The sequence below is a fragment of the Cryptomeria japonica genome, chromosome 4 (assembly GCF_030272615.1).
Source record: "Cryptomeria japonica chromosome 4, Sugi_1.0, whole genome shotgun sequence".
Classification (NCBI taxonomy): Eukaryota; Viridiplantae; Streptophyta; class Pinopsida; order Cupressales; family Cupressaceae; genus Cryptomeria; species Cryptomeria japonica.
Window position 1 is genome coordinate 46,958,153 of NC_081408.1, and position 22,523 is coordinate 46,980,675.

The 22,523-nt window shown below is 35.8% G+C and overlaps 1 protein-coding gene across 1 annotated transcript; it reads right to left on the reverse strand.

Annotated features, from left to right (window-relative positions):
- Positions 1–3,840: 3,840 nt before the first annotated feature.
- LOC131874879 (L-type lectin-domain containing receptor kinase S.1-like) lies at positions 3,841–13,781 on the reverse strand. Its single transcript, XM_059218813.1, has 2 exons — positions 13,025–13,781; positions 3,841–4,187 (listed from the first exon to the last, which is right to left on the reverse strand). Exons 1-2 carry the CDS (start codon positions 13,779–13,781, stop codon positions 3,841–3,843), a joined length of 1,104 nt encoding a protein of 367 aa, XP_059074796.1.
- Positions 13,782–22,523: the final 8,742 nt, after the last annotated feature.

The following is a 22,523-nucleotide window of genomic DNA, read 5'->3' on the forward strand; positions in this document are numbered from 1 at the left end:
TTCATCCTTGTCTCCCTCGTCTCCCATCTCCATGCTCATCTCCCTCATCTCCCTTGGCCTCTCATGTAGCTCTCATCTCTCACCTGCATCATCGTCAAACAACAAGACCATCTGATTCATCCTCCTCATCTCTAGAGATGGGAGGAGGGTTTGTTGCATCAGTAATGCAAGGAAATGGGTGTACAAGCATATACTGCACATAATCTGTTGTAATCCCGACATCCAAAATGTGTAATCTCAAATCATAAGCTACAATCGAAACAACCAAAAAAATTGCATGTTCTATATCAAAAGACAAAGAAATGCCCCAATCTCACCTATCCTTGTACTCATCATGCATACATGGCAACACCAAAAGGCATGTGCTGAATAATCCCGAACTGTCTCAAAATGAGACCAAACAACTGTCACTCAATAATATACGAAGAATGACCAATCAAATACCTACTCTACAAAATCAATGGCAAAGTCTGATCATCCTCCATCCAAGTATCACAATCAATATATGCTCTCCAAATCACAATATCCATGGAGTCTAAAACCCATTGCCAAAACTCAAGCTTACCCATCTTCGGTTGAGTAATGATACCTATGTACAAATATACATGTGGCTATCCCTCACCGCAAACTCTATCATGAATAGGCCAAGTAACAACAATGTGCTCCCAGCACCAGACCTATAGTAGTGTACATCCACTCAACATACTAGCCTCACCATCATAAACAACCTGATATAGATCATGATATAAGTGTGCAAGCATACACACCCCATGCATAACAAGTCCGATGTTGCATCATGCTCAGCAAGAACCCACCCCAACCAACAAGAAAACCTCAAGATCTCGTATCAGGATAAATGAATCCGCCAATCAAGCCTACAAGAATCATTGGGAGAGTCTCATAGTGCATAATCATGTCCTCCCATATAATCTCTCTCCCATCGATGCTATCATCTACAAACACGACTATGCAACCCTCTGTCCCTCCAAGATCCTGGTAAGCGTACTAGACTAACTCACTAGTTATGGGGATGTGTAAGATCCGATAGATATCCTCAAGCATCACACTAATCTCACCAGTGGGTAGGTGAAATGTGTTATGCTCACTATGCCATCTCTTAGCTAATGCAGTCAATAACCCCTTGCTATGCATAATATTAGGAATATGCAAGAGGTGACGCAATCCACATGCATCAGTATGTCTCACCTCCTCCTATGATAGCTCTGGAACAAGATAGCACATGGCCTGGAATTTCTCTTAACACTAGAGAACATCAAGTTTCTCTTGTTTAAACAAGAGAAATTGACCTCTACCAATTTAATCTATTTATCAAATCTAACAGATCACTAATCTATCAAATAAACATCTCAATATGATCGATCATATCAACAATCAATCAAATATTTTCTACCAAGCAAATCAGGCTATCAAATCAAACCATCAATCATGGTGTTTTATCAGTCAATGTGTTCAATCAAATCTATCACGCTCTTTGTCAGAGATTGAATCGGCCTCTTGGAACTATAAAATCAAATCAAACCATCAATCATGGTTTTTTATCAATCAATCATTCATCCCATCAATCAAATTTATCAAATCCTCTATCAATCAAACATCAATCATCTATCAATCTATTCAATTACACATCAATTATCAAATCAAAATTAAATTTTAACATAATAAAAATCAAACAAATTCAATTTTAACCAAATGCAACGTTCATCCAAACAAAAGAGCTATTCTATTCAACAGACGCGCTGACAGAAGTGAAAGTGCTAACATATTAATCATTTGCATGAACAAATTGCATGGAAGTGAGAAAAATAGTAAATGAACTACCATAACGATCAAAAGCGTGAACTTATTGGGCATAAGTTGTTAGGATTCCCAAAGATACTGAGAGGGGGGGTGAATCAGTATTTGACCGTTAGTGAAATTTATAACATGAAAAGAATATAAAAACTGTGTACCAGTAAACTAAAATTAATGCAGTAAGTAAGAACAATAACCACAACATAAGAAGCACACCATAACACAATATTTAACGAGGAAACCCGGTGTGGGAAAAACCACGGTGGGATTTGTGACCCACAATATTCGCTTACTGGCCAAAAGTGAATATTACTGCTACAATAGGGGCCTGCACATGCAAGAAGGCCAAGTGCCTAGAGCTCACTACTAAAATACAAAAGAAGTCACACTGACTTACAAAAATGGATCATACTAATCCAATGTCTTGTACTGCTTCAAATTAGCATCTTCTATGCTAGATTCAATACTGATTTAAGCTTTGTTACATACATAAACCTTTATCCAATAATTAGATCTGCTACCTTCTATCTTTTCACATCTTATCTTACATTACAATACATTCTAAAATGATCTACAATGATCTCATACATACATGAGTCATTTTACAATCCGCCATGTCGGCCTTACAAAAGTTTTTTACAATTAATTACAAAACACATTTACTCAAAATTGTTGTCGGCCAAGGTGTCAGAATTCTTCTTTTTCCATGTCGGTGTCTTATATGTCGATGTAGAGTTTGTCGGTGATGGTGCTTGTCTACCTACTGGTATCACATGATTGCAAGGTTGCCATCAATGACAATACCTTCAATCACCTATAATTTCTCATTGGAGTGTGCATTTGCCAACAATCTCTCCCTTTGGCATTGATGGCAACACTCATGAGAAAAATTCAAAAATCCAAAAATGGTTTGCCAAAATTGTCTTACCAAAAATGTTGTTCCAAAATTGAGTGCTGGCCCTGAGCAGATGATGTCCTTTATTTTTCTCATCTCCACTACTCCCCCTTTGACATCAATGACAAGGGTTGTCATTCACTATTAGTGGAGTGTTGGTCTTTCCTGTATCCCTATAACTGGTGAGTTACAATTTAAAAAATATCTGTCAAAATCAAATTTATACCATCACTGAATGTTTTGCTGTCTTTTATTGCCTCTTGTGTTTTTTGCACTGTACCGGTGAGTATGTGCATTTTCTCTTCCGGTGTCTTCAGTCTGGGAACCAGAGCCTCAAATATTTCTTTTCTCAAAGAAATAAGGTATTCTAGTCTTGGACCAAGTTTGCATTTTAAGTCTTTTGCCTTATCCTTTAGTCCTTGTTTGTCATTCTCTAGTTTCTTGATTTTCTCTTCCTACTCTGCAATCTTCTTTTCTAACTCCAAAAATGAATCCGATGCACCAATCAAATTATCAGCAATATTATTTATCTTCTCTTGTGCTTTGTTGATCTCCTTGTCAAGGTCTTCTATTAGGATATTTGTCTTACAAGTGTCCCTGTACAGTTTCTTGAAGTCAAGAATTATTTCTCCAAGTTTTGGTAATAGGGTATCCATTTTCTCCTTGTTTTTCTTCACAATTTCCTCAAAGAATTTCTCCTTTTATTTTATCATCCTTTCCTTAAATGTATCCTCATTTATTTGATCAACAGTCAATATGTTGCCGGTGATGAACTTAGACAATGTGTCTAGTTAACCTAAAGAATCCTTATTATCAACAATGCACTTTGGTGCTATCAATTTAAGAATTGGAATTGTATCATCAATAGCCTTATAGGCTTGTGTATTACATATTGTGATCCTCTTTATTGAATCTAATAAGACCTCTATTATATTTGTAGGTTTCAATTCTGCCATAGAAGTACTAGATGTTTGTCCAACTGCCTTCACAATAGTCATGCTATTGGTTGTGGTGATAGCCTTGCTTGTTTCAACCTCTGGTAGGTCAGTCTGTGTTTTCATTTCCATAAGAAGGGGTTTGGGCTTTTCAGTTTGGGCCGGTGGCACTGTCTCTGTCTAAACCTATGCTTCAACCTATGCCGGTTCCGGTTTCTCTATTTGTGTCTCAAAAGGTACCTCTGAACTCTTTTTAGCCAGTTCTTCAAATGGTTTTTCAGTTGTTTCTACCGGTTTCTCAGTGGTATCCCCTATGGATTGCTCTGTATGTTTTTCTATGTTTATCTCAACCTCTGGAGCCAGTGACTCATTAGTCACATCTATCGTCTTGTCCTCAGTGGTTTCTCTGTCAACCACAACATTTTCTTCCTGGGTGTCTACATTCATAGTATACAAGATTTTAGACTCAGGATTTGTATCCTCTAGTGGAGTCTCCATAATCTCTGTGGCCGGTTGACTGTCAGTATTATCTACTGGTGGAGTATCTGAAAGAGGTGGGGGCACATTGTCAGTTATTTTAAGGAGTGGAGGTCCACCTATCTTACCTTTCCCCTTAACTCTATCCTTTTGATATACTCTGATAGTCTTTGGTTTTCTAAGTTCTTCCTCCTTCTCTTTTTCTACAAAGAATATGTCCCATGCATCTGTTGTTTCCTCAGAGACTTCATTCATTCTACCTACCATTAGTGCTACATGTCAGTGAGCAGTGGAGAACATTGTCCGGTTTGCTTCATTGATTAATTAATCAATCTCTTCCGGTGATTTGACTGGATATACTGCAAGTAGTTTTTCAACTTTTATTTTCTTATCCAGCTCAACGATGGCTAACCTTCTAGCTTCAAGTCTCCTATACAGATAATTTGGTATTTCATCAACAATTTGCATCAAAAATTTCTTGTATATATCTAAGTATAAAATTACACTATTCTCTATGCTTTCCTTGTCATATGTAGATAGTGTGCTGTATATTTTTCTGATGTTCTTCAGCTTACCATCCTCTGTAATTTCACTAAGAAGTTTGTCTATTGGGGCAATATCGTGTTTTACCTTCTTCTTCATAGGAGTCAATTTCTTTGTTGGAGGCCTCATTGCCTGTTGTTTTTGTCTAGTTCTTTTTGGTGTAGGAGAGGGTACTGGTGAGGGTTTTCTTTTCCTTTCTACCCTTTTAAATATTGTCGATATATCACTCTTAGAGGAGGTTCCAACCAGTGAAAGGTGAGCTTCCAGTTGAAGTCCTTCCAACTCATTTTCATTTATACCAGTTTGTTTCAAAACATCTTCCTTTAATGCTTTTACCTATCTGCTTCCTTTCCTCATTGTTTCTTCAACTTTCTTAACTCTTTTCCTTGATTGAATTGTGTTTTCAATTGTTTCTAAAATACTTTCTCTTTCGGTTCCTTAGGAGCTTCAAGGAGGACTTTTGCATAAATTTCAATGATATTGTCATCTGTCTCATAGCCCATTTCAGTTACCCAGATAGTTCTATGGACAACTGCCTCCATCCAAATTTTATCTTTCTTAATTACAAAATAGATTTCCTTATGATATTTATCCACAATAGCTTGTGACAATCTTACTCTAGTCTTCATTCGAGCCTTTAGTGCTTGAAAATGCTCATTTAGGTTTTTCTCCCGGTTCTCTCCCATATTGTTCAATAGATCTGATAGTTGTTTTCCTACCAGAATGTCAAAACCAAAATCTCTAGCACCAATACCGGGTACTTGTTTGGTTATATACAACATCAAACAAACAAGTAAGTTTCCAAATCTGAATATTCCTTTCTTATCTCTTTTAATCTTTCCTAGATTGCCTATCAACTCATCTTTAAGCCATTCACATACATCTATCCTTGTATTATTATTGACCATAACATAGGCACTCTTGATACATAGGCTAGAAACTGATTTTAACCTATTTGCATGTGTAGCCTTGTAACCTAAGATCATACTGATAAATATGACATTTATATCCTTCACATCGTTTACCCTTAGAGACCTCTTATCAAATGTTGCACCAGTTAGGTTTATCACTGTGTCATTTGAGACCTTCTTAGTTTTGTCAGGTCTGTTACCAGTGGAAGGTAACCCTGTTACAGCTTTTACCACTCTTTTTGTGATTTTATGGATTGAATCCAACCAAAAAAATTCACCATGTACTTTGCTTAACACAATCCTTATGATATCCTTGGGAAAATCCTGGATACTAAGGATTTCAGTGAAACCTAGGGTTTCCAATATCTTATGTTCAAATTTGACATTTCTAGACTCATCACAAATAACAGTTTTATACATATTCTTGATCTCATTATCACCTAATTCCTCAATATGATAATGTATATACATCCTAGGGTCTTCATCATATACTACACCTTTGGGAATTTGAGAAAATGCACCTATGCTATCATCTTTCTTTGCAATTTCAGGAACTAGTTGGAATACGGATCTAGGGAATTTAATAACCTCAACAATAGTAGGGTTTGCAATAAATTTAGGAGTGGAGGAGGATGCCATGATTATAAATACCTCAATCTGCCTTAAGGATGAATGCTTTGATGGATTGCTTCACTTCTTCACTTATAATGCCTTTGCTCGGGAATTTCCACGCTCTCGAAGATTTGAATGCTTGGCGAAATGAAAGTGGAGCCAAAACACTTGCTTTATAATGTTATTTTCACCAACTACCACATTTAATGCTCATCGATTAAGTCACAACTTAACTCATCTGCCAGTATAGAAGTAATTCAACTTCTTACCATCAACCGAGGGAATAATAGCATGTTTTTCATTTTGTTGCTAAACCCCCAAAGGAATTTCCTTTAGTTAGATGAAGAGTCTCCTATCAGTGGAGTGTTACTCTGTTCTGTTGGTGGAGGAGTATTCCCATCAATATTCTGATCTAATTTTCTGATCCATTGTTTTGAGAATTCTTGCTTGACCTCTTCAACCTTTTCTTTACCTTTCAAGCTAGGACCTTTATTATTTGCCGGTGATGACTTCTACAAAATTTTGCAATATGTCCAATCTGGTTACAAGTGTAACAAGTCACATTATTTTTCTAAATAGCTTTCCCATATCCTATGCCAGTTTGTGTTTTGCATTGATTAGATAAGTGTCTAAATCTTCCACAAACATAACATCTTACATTCATTCTGCAATTTTCTGAGTTATGACCAATTTTGTTGCATTTAGAACATTGACCGGTGGGTGTATTAGTGTTATAATAGTTTCTAGATCTACACTGATTTTCTCTATGACCATACTTGTTACAGTTAGAGCATTTCCTATTGAATTTTTAAGCATTAGGTTGTCTTACCAGTTTGCTATGATCATGATTGTTTGCAGTACCAGAGCTTTCACCAACTTCAAAGCCAAGACCATTTGTGTCTCCATTAGGTTTCTAGTTTTTCAGCATGTCATCAAGTTCTTTTGAGCTTTTCTTGAATTTCTCCTTGTGTTGATTTGCAGCAGCTAGTTATCTTTCCAAGATTCCTTTTTGTCTCATGAGTTCATTTGTGTCATTGTGTGTATGCATCAGATCTATCTTCAACATATCATTTTCATGACTAAGTCTTGTGTTTTCATTTCCAGCTTCATTTAGCCTTCTAACTGAGTCATCTTCATTCTTCTTTCTATCTTCATTCTCTTTACAAAATCTCATAGTGATATCTTGCATCTCATTCTTCATTGTAGTGTTTTCTTGTCTCAACTTTTTCACAAGATCATTAAGAGTTTCCTTTTCATCTTCATTATTATGCATCTTTTCACAAAGTTCTCTTCTCTTGTTTCTTGCAACAGTAAATTTTTTTTGAAGTGCTTGAATAATATCCTGTGCAGCCTTTAGATCATCTTCAAGTTTGATATTCTTTACTTTCTCTGCATCATAGTCTGAAAGAGTTGTTTCCAATTGCTTCATTAGGTTTTCCATCTCTACCGGTTTTAAGATCTTCCTCAAGCTGTTAAGCTTTTGAAAACAAAGGACCAGGATTTGATACCAATTGTAGGATTCCCAAAGATACTGAGAGGGGGGGGTGAATTAGTATCTAACCGGTAGTGAAATTTATAATATGAAAAGCATATCAAAACTGTGTACTAGTAAACTAGAATTAATGCAGTAAGTAAGAACAATAACCACAACATAAGAAGCACACCATAACACAATATTTAACGAGGAAACCCGATGTGGGAAAAACCTCAGTGGGATTTGTGACCCACAATATTCGCTTACTGACCAATAAGTGAATATTACTGCTACAATAGGGGCCTGCACATGCAGGAAGGCCAAGTGCCTAGAGCTCACTGGTCAAATACAAAAGAAGTCACATTGACTTACAAAAATGGATCATACTAATCCAATGTCTTGTACTACTTCAAACTAGCATCTGCTATGCCAGATTTAGTACCGGTTTAAGCTCTGCTACATACATAAACCTTTATCCAATAATTAGATCTACTACCTTCTATCTTTTCGCATCTTACCTTACATTACAATACATTCTAAAATGATCTACAATGATCTCATACATATATGAGTCATTTTACAATCCGCCAAGTCGACTTTACAAAAAAAATTTACAATTACTTACAAAACACATATACACAAAATTGTTGTCGGCCAGGGTGTCGGTATTCTTCTTTTTTCGTGCCGGTGTCTTAAATGCCAGTGTAGAGTTTGTCGGTGCTGATGCATGTCTGCCTCCCGGTATCACATGATTACAAGGTTGCCATCAATGACAATACCTTCAATCACCTACAATTTCTCACTAGAGTGTGCATTTGCCAACATAAGCGCTAAACAATCATATGCGCAAACATTCCTAACAAAGGTGAGAACATACACAATGGAAGTGCTAAAATTTCAAAAGAACTAACATACCTACCGGATGCGCTAAACTATGATGCAAAAGCGCTAAACCTAAATGCAAAAATCAGAAAATTTTTAAAATAGCCCTAACATGTGCGAAAAATTTGAAAATTTGTACGCAAAGATACAAACAAGTTTGGGATAGGTCACTCACCAGTGGGCCGTACTCAACAGGTCTCTGGTATCGCCGCACGCGCTCCAATGGATGGTTCTCAAACAGGATCACCATTTTGCCATCTCAACACCAATATCTTTTCTCTCCCAAAAGCTAACAAGAATGCAAATGAGGATAAAATTAACTTAGATTAATTTTATTAATACCCTTTTTTGTATTTTCAAAGGGGCAATTAATGTTTCAAATGGGGCAATTTTATTTGTTTTTCAAAAATGAAATTAATTTAGAGGTTTATTATCAAATATTTTCAATCAATTATCATGAGATCAATTGTTCAAAACAAATTTTTCAATAATTTCATGATCAATCTCCCGAGGGGGCACATAGTTGGGATTTTTATCTTCGTCAAGCACATTATCAAGACTTCATTTAATCTTTCAAACAATATTGTCTCAACATTATTTTAAAGAGGGGCAAAATGTATACACATAAAATTGGCTATGAGAAATTAAATAAATATATTTTATATTTATTTAATAATTATTTTTCTATTAAATAGTTAATTTGAAAAGATTAATTTATTTAATTCATTATTCTATTAGTTACTTAAAACATTTTATTAATTAATTCATTTAGCCTTTCTTCTAATCAATTAAATATCTAATATTTAATTATTTTTCTATCCACTATCCTATAGTCTTCTTAATTAAATAATTTTTTAAATTATTTAAATCTCCCCTCATCTCCACATCACTTCTTCTTTGCCAACTCATCCATCATGTGGCTAAAGATATTAATATATCATTATCTTCAACATTCATTTCATTCTCCAAATAATGTGTACATACACAAATTCCTCAAATTCCCTATATTCTCTCCAACCTTCCTATATCTTTGGAGGAAGTTCAGTCCACTTGTCCTCTTATCCCTAGATCTTCTCCAACTATCTTATATTCTCTTAGTCTTCATCCATAGTCAAGGTGAGATGAATGACACTTGTCTTCTCTTTCCACCTTTTCCTCCATCTTGTAGGAGTAGGAAGAACATCTTCCAACTTTCTCTCTCACATCCCAACCTCTTTCTCATAGCCATCCAAATTGCAAGATTTGATCATGACCGCTGATCTCTTCCACCTAAGCTTATGCACTCAAAAATCTATAAATAGAGGCATCCTAAGCCATTTTAAAAAGTAATAGTCTAATAGTCTAATTAGCTAATCTTATAGTCATTCTAGGAGTCTTTATCTTGAATCTGTGAGTTTGAGTCTGAAATAAATAGCATTTTTAGAGTTTTGAGCATAAATCATTTTCATAGCATCAATTAAGTATTAGTCCATTCTTCATATGCCATCTTGGAAGCTACTAGTGCTTGTCTGAGAGCAAAATCATCTGCAACCAAGAACAGTGGAGTTAGGACACAATGAGGTGTAAATCATGGAAGATATAATCTTGTCTATTTTGTTTATTTCATGTTACTTCATTGGTTTAAGTTGAGTTTCATGTAGCTTTCATTTATATTTAATGATGGACTAATAATTTTTAGGATACTTATTTGGAGTTCAACTTTAGCCTCAACAATACTTTTATATTTTAATTTAAAATTTTATTATTATTATTTACCATTAACTTGTATTTCGAAGTGGGGAGATTATAGTCCACCCCACTCATGATTTCTTGTCCTCAAGCAATGATCAATTTAACTAAATTTTCCCAATGCAAGGATACCTAACTAACCCTTGAAGATTTGTAATCTTAAGACAAGTTCTCTCTCATCAATTGTGATAGTAAGAATTATGTTTGGTTGTTTCGTTGAGATAACAAAGGTGGGATCCTCGTTCATTGAGAAGAGGATTAGAGGCATGACACACATGTAAGACCTAAATTGCAATATTCTTTCCTAAATAAACTCATCTTTCTAGGTCAACAAAAAAATAGAATTCAAAATGATAGAAATCAGTAATCATAAATATTCATGTAGTAGATATACCTTAACATGGAGCATACACATGAAAACTCGAAGTATAAATTAAGTAGAGGCATGTATATATTCAGATATGAGCATACACATGTAGATATAGTTCACTTGGTCCACAAGAAGCAGGAACATCCAACCAGGACCAAATCCATCCCTTGGGCCAATCAATCTATTATTTTACCCATGAGAGGCAGGAGTGTCCAACTAGGACCAAACCCATCTCTTGGAGTAACCAATCCAGGAGTAGGAACATCCAACCAGGACCAAAACCATCTCTTGGGCCAATTCACTTTATCCATAAGAGGTAGGAGCATCCAACCAGGACCAGACCCATCTCTTGGGCCAATTCATTTTATCCACAAGAGGTAGGAGCATCCAACCAGGAACAAAAGCATCTCTTGGGCCAATTAACTTTATCCACAAGAGGTAGGAGTGCCTAACTAGGACCAAAACCATCTCTTTGGCTAGTTCACTTTATCCACAAGAGGCAAGAGCATCCAACCAGGACCATAACCATCTCTTGGGGTAATCATTATTCCATAATTCACAATAAATCTCTTCCACAAATCTGCTATAAAGTCTTCCATATTCTAATCATAAGATTGTCATAAAGTATCCACAATCTCTTCTCAAAAGTCTATTACCAACAATTCATATACTTCACCTTAGATATCCATAATATTCTCTCTTAATCTAGTGTATACATTATATACTCGATTGTCTTCTTTGCACAATACATGTATTTTTAACAATCTTTCATATTGTCTTGCCATTATCATTTAGTTGTTGCCATATTTTTGGATGGAGTTAATACATCCCTTGTCACTGATTAGAATGCATAAATGATTTATCCTTATGCTACAGTCTGGCAAGATCATGCTCTGATACCACTTGTAATGTCCTATTTTGGGAGGACACCAAATCTTGCCCAATATACTTGTAGAATTATTGTAGGTTATGTATTTTCAATCTACTGTGATAATTTGGATAGATTCAATTTGATGTTGTTTCCCTCTTTAAATGCACAAGTCTATTGTTTATATCAATATGATCTATTGTCTATACTCATATATATGTGTGTATGAGAATCCTTTCTATTCTATCAGGTCTGATTCTCTAGTTATTGATTTAATGCTTCCTCTTCTTTTCCTTTGATGCCTACTTTATTATTGTTTCTAGATTTGTATGTATTCTGATCTATTAGATAAATGTTCATGTCATTGTTCTAGATTTTCTTATAATTTTGATTTAGATCTGCTCCTAAATCTTCTTTTAATGCTTCAGATATCTTGTTTAATTCCATGGATCCTTCCTTCTCAAATGAAAATTCCTCCACTTTATAATATCCAATGTGGGGGAGAGGTCACACCTCTTCATCATATATGCCCTTTGGCAAGAGACATGCCCTTTCACCATTAGCACCCTTAGGAAGAGTGCAACTCTACATTATTCTTACCCTTTGAAAGGGACACAACCTTGTACATTCAAGTTTGGCCTTCTTATTAAATCACATCTACACTTTTGATTCCCCATTTTCCCCCCTCAAATGAGGTCTCTTCTCCCTTTTATACCCATGTTTGAGGGAGTCGCAACTTTTCATTTCATGTCTTTTGACCATTTATTAACTTAATTAGAATTTAATTATATTTAATTATACTTGTATATTTTAATTTAAAATTTTATTATTATTATTTACCATTAACTTATATTTCAAAGTGGGGACATTACGACATAAGAGACATAGAGAAGGAGATCCAGATTGGACGGGGTCTAGAAAATCAGAAAGTGATATCTAGGTAAGATTTACTTAAGCTTACAAAGGAAGCTATATTAGTTAATCTTCCCAGCTATTGACTATTTATCTATATTATGGTACTCAATTAAATAATGCTCTATACTCATCTAGCAGTGGAGATGGAGGAGAAAGCATGTCCACTACTTGTTGCATTATTGGCCTGTGTTTTGGGGAAGCTTGAATGCAAAGAAATGCAACATCAATCACCTTCTCTATTTCACTGCTCCACATTTCATAATCACTTCTGAGCTCTACATCTACCAAGCCCATAATAATGTCACCATTTCTTTCTCTTATATGAGAAGCCCATTCAACCAACCCATTGTATTCTGGGCCTCCTCCATTGTCTTCTCCTATGGCTAGCTTTCATGTAACTAATTCCAACAATACAACACCAAAGTTGTACACATCTTGCTTTGTTGAAGGCCTGACGTCGTAGTCGCATTTTACATTAAAACAACCATAAATATATAATTATATCTAATGGTATTATGATACTTAACAAAAATATCTTAAAAAGCATTTCCAAAAAAAAAAAAAATTATGAACCGGTTTGTAATTGTAAAATTTAGGTTTACCTGGAGCCATATAACCAGAAGAACCAACAAACACAGAGGAGCTGGTGGATGGCCCTTCTGAATTCATCACTTTTGCAAGGCCAAAGTCAGAAACATGTGCTATATATTCATTGTTCAGTAGAATGTTAGCAGATTTAATGTCACCATGAATGATTGGAGGTCTCCAATCATGGTGCGAGTATTTGAGACCTTGTGCAACTCCCAGTACAATGTTGTAATGATTTTTCCAGTTCAGTTTCTCTAGTTCTGAATTACCTACAGGTACTGCTGCTAAATTTAATGCTTCCCACAAAGAAGCCTTGGGCATATATTCATAGACAAAAATCTCCAACTTCATGTTGGGAACACGCATCCAGCCAAGCAGATACACAATGTTTCTATGGTGGACAAACTTAAGAGCTTCTATCTCATGGCTCGGGCTTCTACTTACGCTTTTTCCATCCTCCAGTAAATTAGAAAACTTCACAGCCACAACCATATTGTTTTCCCTTCGTCCTCCCTCGTTTACCAGAATAGCCTTGTACACTTTTCCAAAGGAATCAGAGCCAAATAGATAACTATTTCTGAATTCCTCAATGGCCTTCATGATTGCTTCGTATGTAATTCTATGCTCACCTCCGTCCAAATCCATGCTCTCTACATTGTTGGTATCCCCCTCTTTCTGTTCTTTTTTCTCTTGACCAATGCCCTTGAAATATATAAAACCTATAATGAGAAGTGTAATGGCAACCATTCCTGCAATAATAATACCATCCATGTTGCGGCTATGTTGTCTATTCCAAAACTTTTCTTATTGCCACTAGCCCTGGTCTTAGTGGGGTGCCAAACCACTTAGATCCATTTTTATCCTATCGCATTTTGTGGAGGCCAATCCACTATTTATCAAATCAATATATGTTCATCCAATCGTATGACTATCTAGCATAACACAACTTGCTATCCATACATGCAAAATTTTGCAAATTATCACCCTATTGCATGGCTAGCTAGCATAACTTGCTATCCATATTGGTGACATCCTTTTTATCTTAGTAACTGCTATCTTGCATTTTTTTGTAGTAGGGTTTCTCCTCCATTAAGTGGGGTCTATTTATATTATATTAACTTGTCTACTTTGTGCTTGATTGTTTTTACTTTTCATTTTTTGTCTAACATGTTTGTCTACAACTGACATGTTTATGATGGAATACCTTACAAAAATCCAATGCAATTTTTCCCACTTAAGGAAGCTTCATTTGGTTGGCAGATTTGACTTACCCTTCATAACTCTGTAACATCACTCTACTTTAGCTTTGCATCTCTCAATAATGATGTGCTCACTAAACTGGGGGCAAAATGTAGCGTCTTAAATTGCACTTTGTGCAATTCCACATCACATAGGTGCCTTCACTTTAAGTTGATTGGAGACCTTCTTCCTCCCTTTGTCCTTTTGTTTGCATGGATTGCCTTGTTAGCTCAAGATTTGGCCTTTTGATGAGTACATTGACTATTTGACTCTCTGACACTAGCGAACTATGCTAGCGTCTTGCGAATATGTCAGTCTGTAGGTGGCTATTTGAGCGTTATGCCTATGCCTGGAAGAGTTTGTAACACATTTGTCTATGGCCACTGAGATTGGGATTCTTCCCTAGGCTCTATATTTTGTCCATGGGAGCCTATTTGAGGACTTATTGATCATTGGAGAATCAATGAAAGATTACTACAACCTTTTCACAGGTTTTCTACATCTTTGTGTTGGGCTTCTTCTTCTGTTTTTCTGCCAGTATCATTGTCATAACTTGCTCATCTTCTCTCTAGCAAATTTACACATTGTTGGTGTTGAAGGGAGTCACTTTTCCTTTCACTTGTTGCATTTCTATTTCTGTTATCTCCATTAGCATATTATTATATTTATTATTGTTATTGCTATTCCTTTGTTTATCTTTTGTCGAATCCATTACCTTGGTTGTTGATGGAGGTGGAAACACCAAAACGAGGGTTTGACTATGGAAGGCATCTCTCCTTCTAATTTGTGTGTAGGTTTTTTGTTGAGTGAGGAGAGTTATCTTTCTAGACGCTTCATATTTGGAACTTGTGTGAGAATATTCATCCTTTTCTTTTATTCTTCACTAGTACTATTATTTTCATCATATTTGCATTGTTATCAATATTCTCAAAATAATATAGTGAAAACTTGTCCTTTGCACTCTCTATATGACCCTTTGTACTTTGTCCATATAGGATGCTAGTGCATCATGCTATCATCCCAAACCCACATGCATGATCGTCAAGGAGTCTTTGTGGCTTGTTCCTTCAAGTTTAATAGTTAGATAATCTTATTACATCTTCTATCTAGTTATATTTGTTTGTACATTTGAATAGCTAGTTGATATCTTCTTGGCTCACTGGAGCGTTAGTTTAGTGTGGTAGCAAAAGTCAATTTTCTCCTTGAGGTCTATCACTTCAAGGGTAGAAAATCTCCTCCTCTACAAGATCCTTAAGCTTCTCCTCCACAATCTCCCATTTTTCCAATTTCTTGGGCATGTCATTGGCAACCTTCCATACCCTCTCATCTTTTTCAATGAGTGCCTACTTATCGCCTCGAGCCTCTACCTCAACCACTACTTCAAGCATGTTGATCTTTTTCTTGGTTACACTTAGTTGGGAGAGGAGCCAACAAACAACAACATCTTTTATAGCAACCGCTTTATCCAACTTAGAAACTTTCTTAGCCAAAGTAGGGGACTCAAGCTTGGGGGTAGAAACACCATGGGCTAGTGAAGGGGACTTTAATGGAGGGTGAAGGGGGATTTATCCTTAGAATCAATTGGAGACCAATTGAACCCATGGCTAAGTAGGATTCAAAATTCTCATCCTCCTGAAAGTCTACCAAATCAACTTCCTTTAAAGGTGGACAGGGGGTTTTTCTGTTTAGCCCCATGAATAGGGTTGAACTAGGTAGGGATAATTTTGGTCTTGGATGAGGAAGCTAAATTGGGGTTGATTTTTGAAATAGGGGCACCAAAAATCTCAACAACCAAGTTAGAGTTCACATGGGGCTAGAGGAAATCAAAGGGGTCTCACTAGATGAGATCAAAGACAAGTAAATATTGTAGAGCCTCATGATTAGGCCTTGGTGGAGGGGGAGATAATTCTTATTTTTATCCCTAACAATCAGCTGAGATAAAGAGGAACAAACCCAAAACAAGAAATTCATTTTGATGCCATACATCATGGAAAAGAGTTGGGTGTGGAATCTTTTGAATCTACCATCCGATGTGAAGTACTTCATAAGCATGAGCATCGTATCCTTCAAAACCCTAGGAAGGTCTTCTCTATTGTAGCCACTCTACACTCTTGAGACACCTTCTCATGACTTAAAGAACCTCTTGAATTCCTCTTTGTAGGACCCCTTCAACTTTTTTGAAGAAGTCACTCCCTCCAGAGATAACACATTAACAATAATGATAGTCTTCACCGAGACCATAAAGGTCGCTCCCCCAATTTTAACTTCACCTTTCTCCCAGGATTGGGAAAATTATTTGAAGAGGGCTAGTTCAAAACCCTATGCCCCTCCCACATAGGTCACAAGGTTACCCTTAACCACTTTTTGCCATAGTTTAGCATTTTTTTTTAAATAATCACCACTATCTGGCTTGGATTGAATAAGTTCACCCCCCATAGCTAACATAGTGAGATGAGAGGTGAAAACCAGAGAGGGAATTCAAATACCAACAGTATGAAAGAGACAACATGGGTTAGAATTGGGGAAGGTGCAACTAACACTAGTACTAAATGTATGCCACCCTAGCATCAAATGATTGGTAGATAAGGTAGCTATAACAAGAAATAAAAAGACAATTTTAGGATTTTTCTATATCGTTAGACCTTATGCTAGCAAGGATAGTGGCACAAATCACATCAATAATTTCATGCAAATCTGTCCATATTTTAATATGATTGGAAAATGGTCCAAAATTATCCAACCTATCTACTATTTTATTTCCCTCTCTTTGTGTATTACTCAACATTACTTGACCAAGCCTAGGATAGAGATCAAGACACTTGGCAATGAGGTGTTCACATTTCCAATTAAGTTTGGCTTCTTTTTTTAGCATTAAAATAGTGTTATTTGAATCGCCTTCAATAATGATTTATCTATACCTTGCAGTTACTATTCCATGATAAACAACTACCACCTTTGCAACACTTGAGGTGGCTAGAACCATGTTGCCACTTGGGTCATGTATGATGTAACCCCCATGTGCTCAACTCGGGATACCTTTTCAATTAGTGAAAATTTGTTTATATATTTAATATAAATTTTAATTTTTAAATTTAGAAAACAAATATATCAATATAATTTGAAAAAAAAAAAAATTTCATACTAATTAACATGAAGAAGATGAACTTGAAGTAAACCCTAATGATGAAATGGAAGAAATGGATGAAGAATAGGAAGGGGAGGAAGAATAGGAAGGCGGGGATGAGAGTAGCAACACTAAAAGTGAACCAGAGTCCCCGATCAAAAGCCCTATCTGCCCCAAAATCTCTGAAGACGAAGATATGGTATTGTGTTCTCCTATGTCGCTTGTGCATGATGATAGCAGTAAGATGGAAGGGAAATTACATGAAATGAGAGAGAAACTGCCAACCCTGGAACAAAAAAATGAGGAGTAGTACAGAAAAATCCAATTGTTGTGTGATGCAGTTAGCGCTCTTTACTGCATGATGGATGGTATCATGAAGAGTGTTGTTCTGGGAATTGTTTATGGATATGGCCTAGAATTAAGAAAAATAAAAAGAAAGTGGCCAAGCAAGGAGTGAAGGAGCTAGACGAGGAAGGGAAAATGGACCAGAACGACACATGGGAACAAAACCTAGGAAGACTCAAAAGGGATTGGAATCTGCTCAAGAAAGAGTAGATATTTTATGTTCGGCTCCTTCCTTTTCCTTTTTGTTTATGTTAGATACCCATGGTGGATTATCGGGGTCTACGCACCCATTTTGATACACTTTATGTTTTATGGTCATGCTAAGACTTTGATCTCTAGGTTTATGGATGATATGAATACCACAATTGTTATGTTTAGGACTACTATTAATAGGTATATTGGGACTATTATGTTTAAAAGCTAGAAGATTGTTAGAATATGTAGAAATAGCTATAGGGTTATGAGGGTTTTTTATTACTTTCGATGGGGGACTAGGTTTTTTTTCCGGCTTCTAGTGGCCGCTTGGTGATGTATTGTTGTAATCCTTGTCTCCAGTTCAGGGTCATCTCCCTACTAATCTAATCAAAAACATTATTTAGCACATATGTACTATAATATAAATTGGAATTTTCTGTTTATAAGATTTTTATTTAAAAGATGAGATATCAATATCTAACTAATCCAATTAATTTTATTAAAAATAATGAATAAAACTTAATAAAAATGCACTTAATTATTCTCTATTAATGGATTGATAGAAAAGCATATATGATTTTATTGTTGTTTGTTTATAGGGGAGAAGATCCAATAGTTAAGCACTTTCCAATTGTTGTGATGGTAGTTATTGATTTAATACCAATATTTGTTGATTTAATCTCCATTTTTTTTTGACAACATTGCACAATAGTTGTGACCTTAATACCCATAATTGAATGAAATGTACTCTTAGTTGCAAAAAACATGCTGATGTGGCATCATATTTGATGATGTGGCCATGAAACCTTAATTATAAACAGGGGACTTGTCAAGTAAGCTGCTGCCAAAAATTGGGAGTGATTTGAAATTTTCAAGTAGAATTTTGAGAAGCCCAAAATTAAGATGTTCAACTACTAGATCTTTTCCCTATAATGCAGGAAGATCTGCAGCTCCCTCCAATTTACCAGAGACATAAAGAAAAAAACACACTTATCTACATGTAGTACAATGTTATTTATAAATTGTTTAATCTTAAGCTATTTTTCATTTTCCAGTTCCTGGAATATGAGAAGTGCCGTCTCCTCCCTCCATTACTCGTCGAAAGCCTCCTCCATTTTGGGTGTAGAGTGCTCCTTCCTTGCTCTTTTTATATTTCTGTGTTGCGCCCATCTCTCCATCATCTGCATAGAATACAACCATCAATATTATTATGAACAAAGTCAATAATCCCACCAGGTTAAAAAAGATTCAAGGCATCAGAAAATGACAAACATACAAAGGAGACGACAGTCAGATAGCACTATTGTCATTCCCAGTACTGAAAAGAATATTGCTGTCCATTGTCTGTCCATTTAAACAGTTTTGTTTATCTGCTGAAACACACAATACTGAACAGACAAAAGTAGTGTTGTTGTAAAATTACTTTCACAAAGATGGGTATTTATAATCACACATCAAAGACTTATTTTACTTCGTTGATTAGTTCTCTGCCTTTCTCTAATTTATAAGTCAAGGTCATTAATTTCGTTAGACATTTATAAAAGCTCTGAATATCATATTATTAGTTCCTGCTGCCTTTCAAGGAACTATTGTCGAGGGTTATCTTTAACTTTCGAATAGTTTTAAGTTCCACAGCCAATGACATTCCATACCAAAAATTTCATGAAATGCAGTTCCCTGTTTTGCTATGTTTAAATTGTTTAAATTAAACAATTTTTAATCAAAATGCCTTAATGAAAGAATTTTATGTTTTCTCATTGGATGGAATTATTTGAGCGATATGGTTGCCTTTGCATGAAACGGGATCGGCTTTAACTGTTGCCTGCAGAGCTGGAGTGTTAGCATTTTGTAGATGGCGGAGGTGGAGGCAGTGCACACCCCAATGCAAGAGAACTCTCGGATGCAGAGGAAGGTGGCAAAAACAAAAGATCTCAGTTTGCAAGATGACCAAACGCACCATTTTTGAAGACAGGGCTGCCAAAACAAGACGAGGGTTTGTTTTAAACTATGATTATTAGTTTTCTGCACAACCAATAGCATTGCGTCATATTCCCTTCGATAAACTTTAATACAATGTTTCTTACATAAATTTGACTGAATTTTAGTAGCTATCTGTCATATAGGTGTTTTGGCATGGTCTCGTTGGAGGATGAAGAGGCATTCTAGAATTTGAAGGCATTTCAACTGCCTATGATTGGCTTTGTAGGAGGTTTGCAGAAGGAGCTGGATAATCAAGACAAGAGAACACACCATTTTCAATGAGAGGGCTGCCAAAACAGGACTTGTAGGGTTCAGATATAGTGATCAGCAAAGTTTGTGGGTTGAAATGAACAGCTGGTGTGAATAAAATGATTTGTTTTGCATGTTGTTGAGAGCTAGATAGCCGACGTAAACTATAGAGCATGGATTCGAGCGAAAGTTGTAAGAAAAAAAAGTATAGGGATAAAATAAATCACATTTGCAAGGTTCTACAAGCATGTCGATGGGAGGTTCTTGTGTTGTGAATTCTTTTTCCCTACATCTCATTTCTGTATGTAGGCTAGGATTTGCACCAGCTTGTTCTTGTTTATTGTTTTTATTTATTTTACAATCAGATGTAATAGGCAGCCTTTTGGTGTCTGGTTCAAAGGATACCGATTTTTTTAGGGGCAAATCTACTTTACACTTTGTGCATTTTGTGAAACAGCTCCTCTACCTCCCCAAGTTGCCCATTATGTGCATAACCTGCAATCATTGCAGTCCAGGAGAATGTATTTTTCTCAAGCATTTTGTTAAACAGTTCCATCGCCTACTCAAGAAACCCATTCTACACACATGCTATAAGTCTTGTAAATAGTGTCAATGCTTAACTAGATTCCAACAAGAAGCCAAATATATAGCTGTAATTTTTCTGACATGGATTCCTTCAATTTATATTGCAAGTGAAAACAGTACGGTTAGCCATAGCAATGATGGTTGCTTATGTCGTGGTAGTTGCAATTATGATTTATGTGTTGCACGCCTACAGTGCCAGACGGTGGAGGCGTGATCCTTTCCATTGTTATGTATGCCTCCCCATTATCCATCACAGTGAGTTGAATATTTTGTTCTTAATTTAGATTGCTATGAAAAGTGTATATAAGCAATAATATAATCTCTACCCAAAAACAATTAAATGAAAACCTAAAATTTGGCCTCTATTCTAATTAGAACTAATTAGAAAAACATTGTTCTTTACCCAAAAGCCAAAAAGCCTAAGTCAATTATTCATCGTTTTATGAATGTTTAAGAGTTTGTGGTTTTTATTGCAGGGAGAACCCTCATGCAAGCATCTTCCCAAAAAGCTCTTCCGTCTCATCCAAACACTCATCCTGTAAACACGACACAACTTACTCAACCTCCGGTAGACCATAGGCAAAAATTAATAAACTTATTATTGCTTGTACTTTGCATATGCCATCATTCTTACAGAGCTCCAATGATTCAATCATAGTTGCCCAACTAATACCTCCCAAAAATTTGCTTCACTCTCAATCTTTTATTCACAATTCCACAGTCGTACAAATCAGTGAAAAACATTTTGGGTATGTTTTTACTTAAACTTCCTAAAGGAGACACAATATTAGGAAAATTACAATTCCTCTTACCAAGCCTATTTTCCGCAATAGGCTTTGCTTTAGTACTCCATAATTGTCATCAGGCCATTTAAATGTGAAAGCTATGATATTTTCTCATTCAACTCCTTATCTCTAAACTACACTTTTCCGGTTCTGTCCCCACTTTTACAACCTTGAAAACACTAAAATAAAAACATGCAATCCAAAAATCAAACAAAATTGTGTGCCTTAGGAACTTCCAGCCTAATTAAATGTGCTTTTTAATGTTTTCCAAGTGCATAACATTGAAACCCTCAATATAAAGCTTTTAATGAATCACATTTGCAAACAATTGAAGCCCTAACAGTTTTGAACCTTACAAGGGTCTAAAAGTTACTCTTTCTCAGGCATCATGGAAAAAAACAAAAAGCGCCATGGTTTCTAACATTTTCCAAGTGCATAAAATTAAAACCCTCAGTATAAAGCTTTTGATGAATTACATTTGTAAACAAACGTTGTAAACAAATGAAGCCATGATTGTTTTGAACCTTACAGAACTCTAAAAGTTGTTTTTCCTTAGACGTCATGAAGAAAACAAAAAATGTGTTCACAAATTTCAAAGCTATCTTTGTAAAAGTAGTGTGAATCGTTCAATTATTTACTAGTTTTCAATAAAATCAAACAATGCCAGATGCACCAGCTATTCAACATGGACCTACATTCCTATACAAGTCGTCAAATTTCCACTGAAAACAAATTGATTGCGCTTAGTTTCTACTGCAACATAGATAATTTTGTAACCTTAAATTATAAAGAATAAAATATGAGCTACATGGGTTTGTTGAGTACTAAAAGTGGGGATTCAAAGAATGTCACCAATTCAACCCCACTCTGTGGAAAGGTGCCTCATTGTCACTCCTCCATGGTATAATAAGGTGACCAAAATTTTCATTTCCAACCCTCAATGTAGTAAGGTAACCTACAGTCTCAATGCCCTTAAAATATTTGACCACTGGCTTTCTCATCTCCAACCAA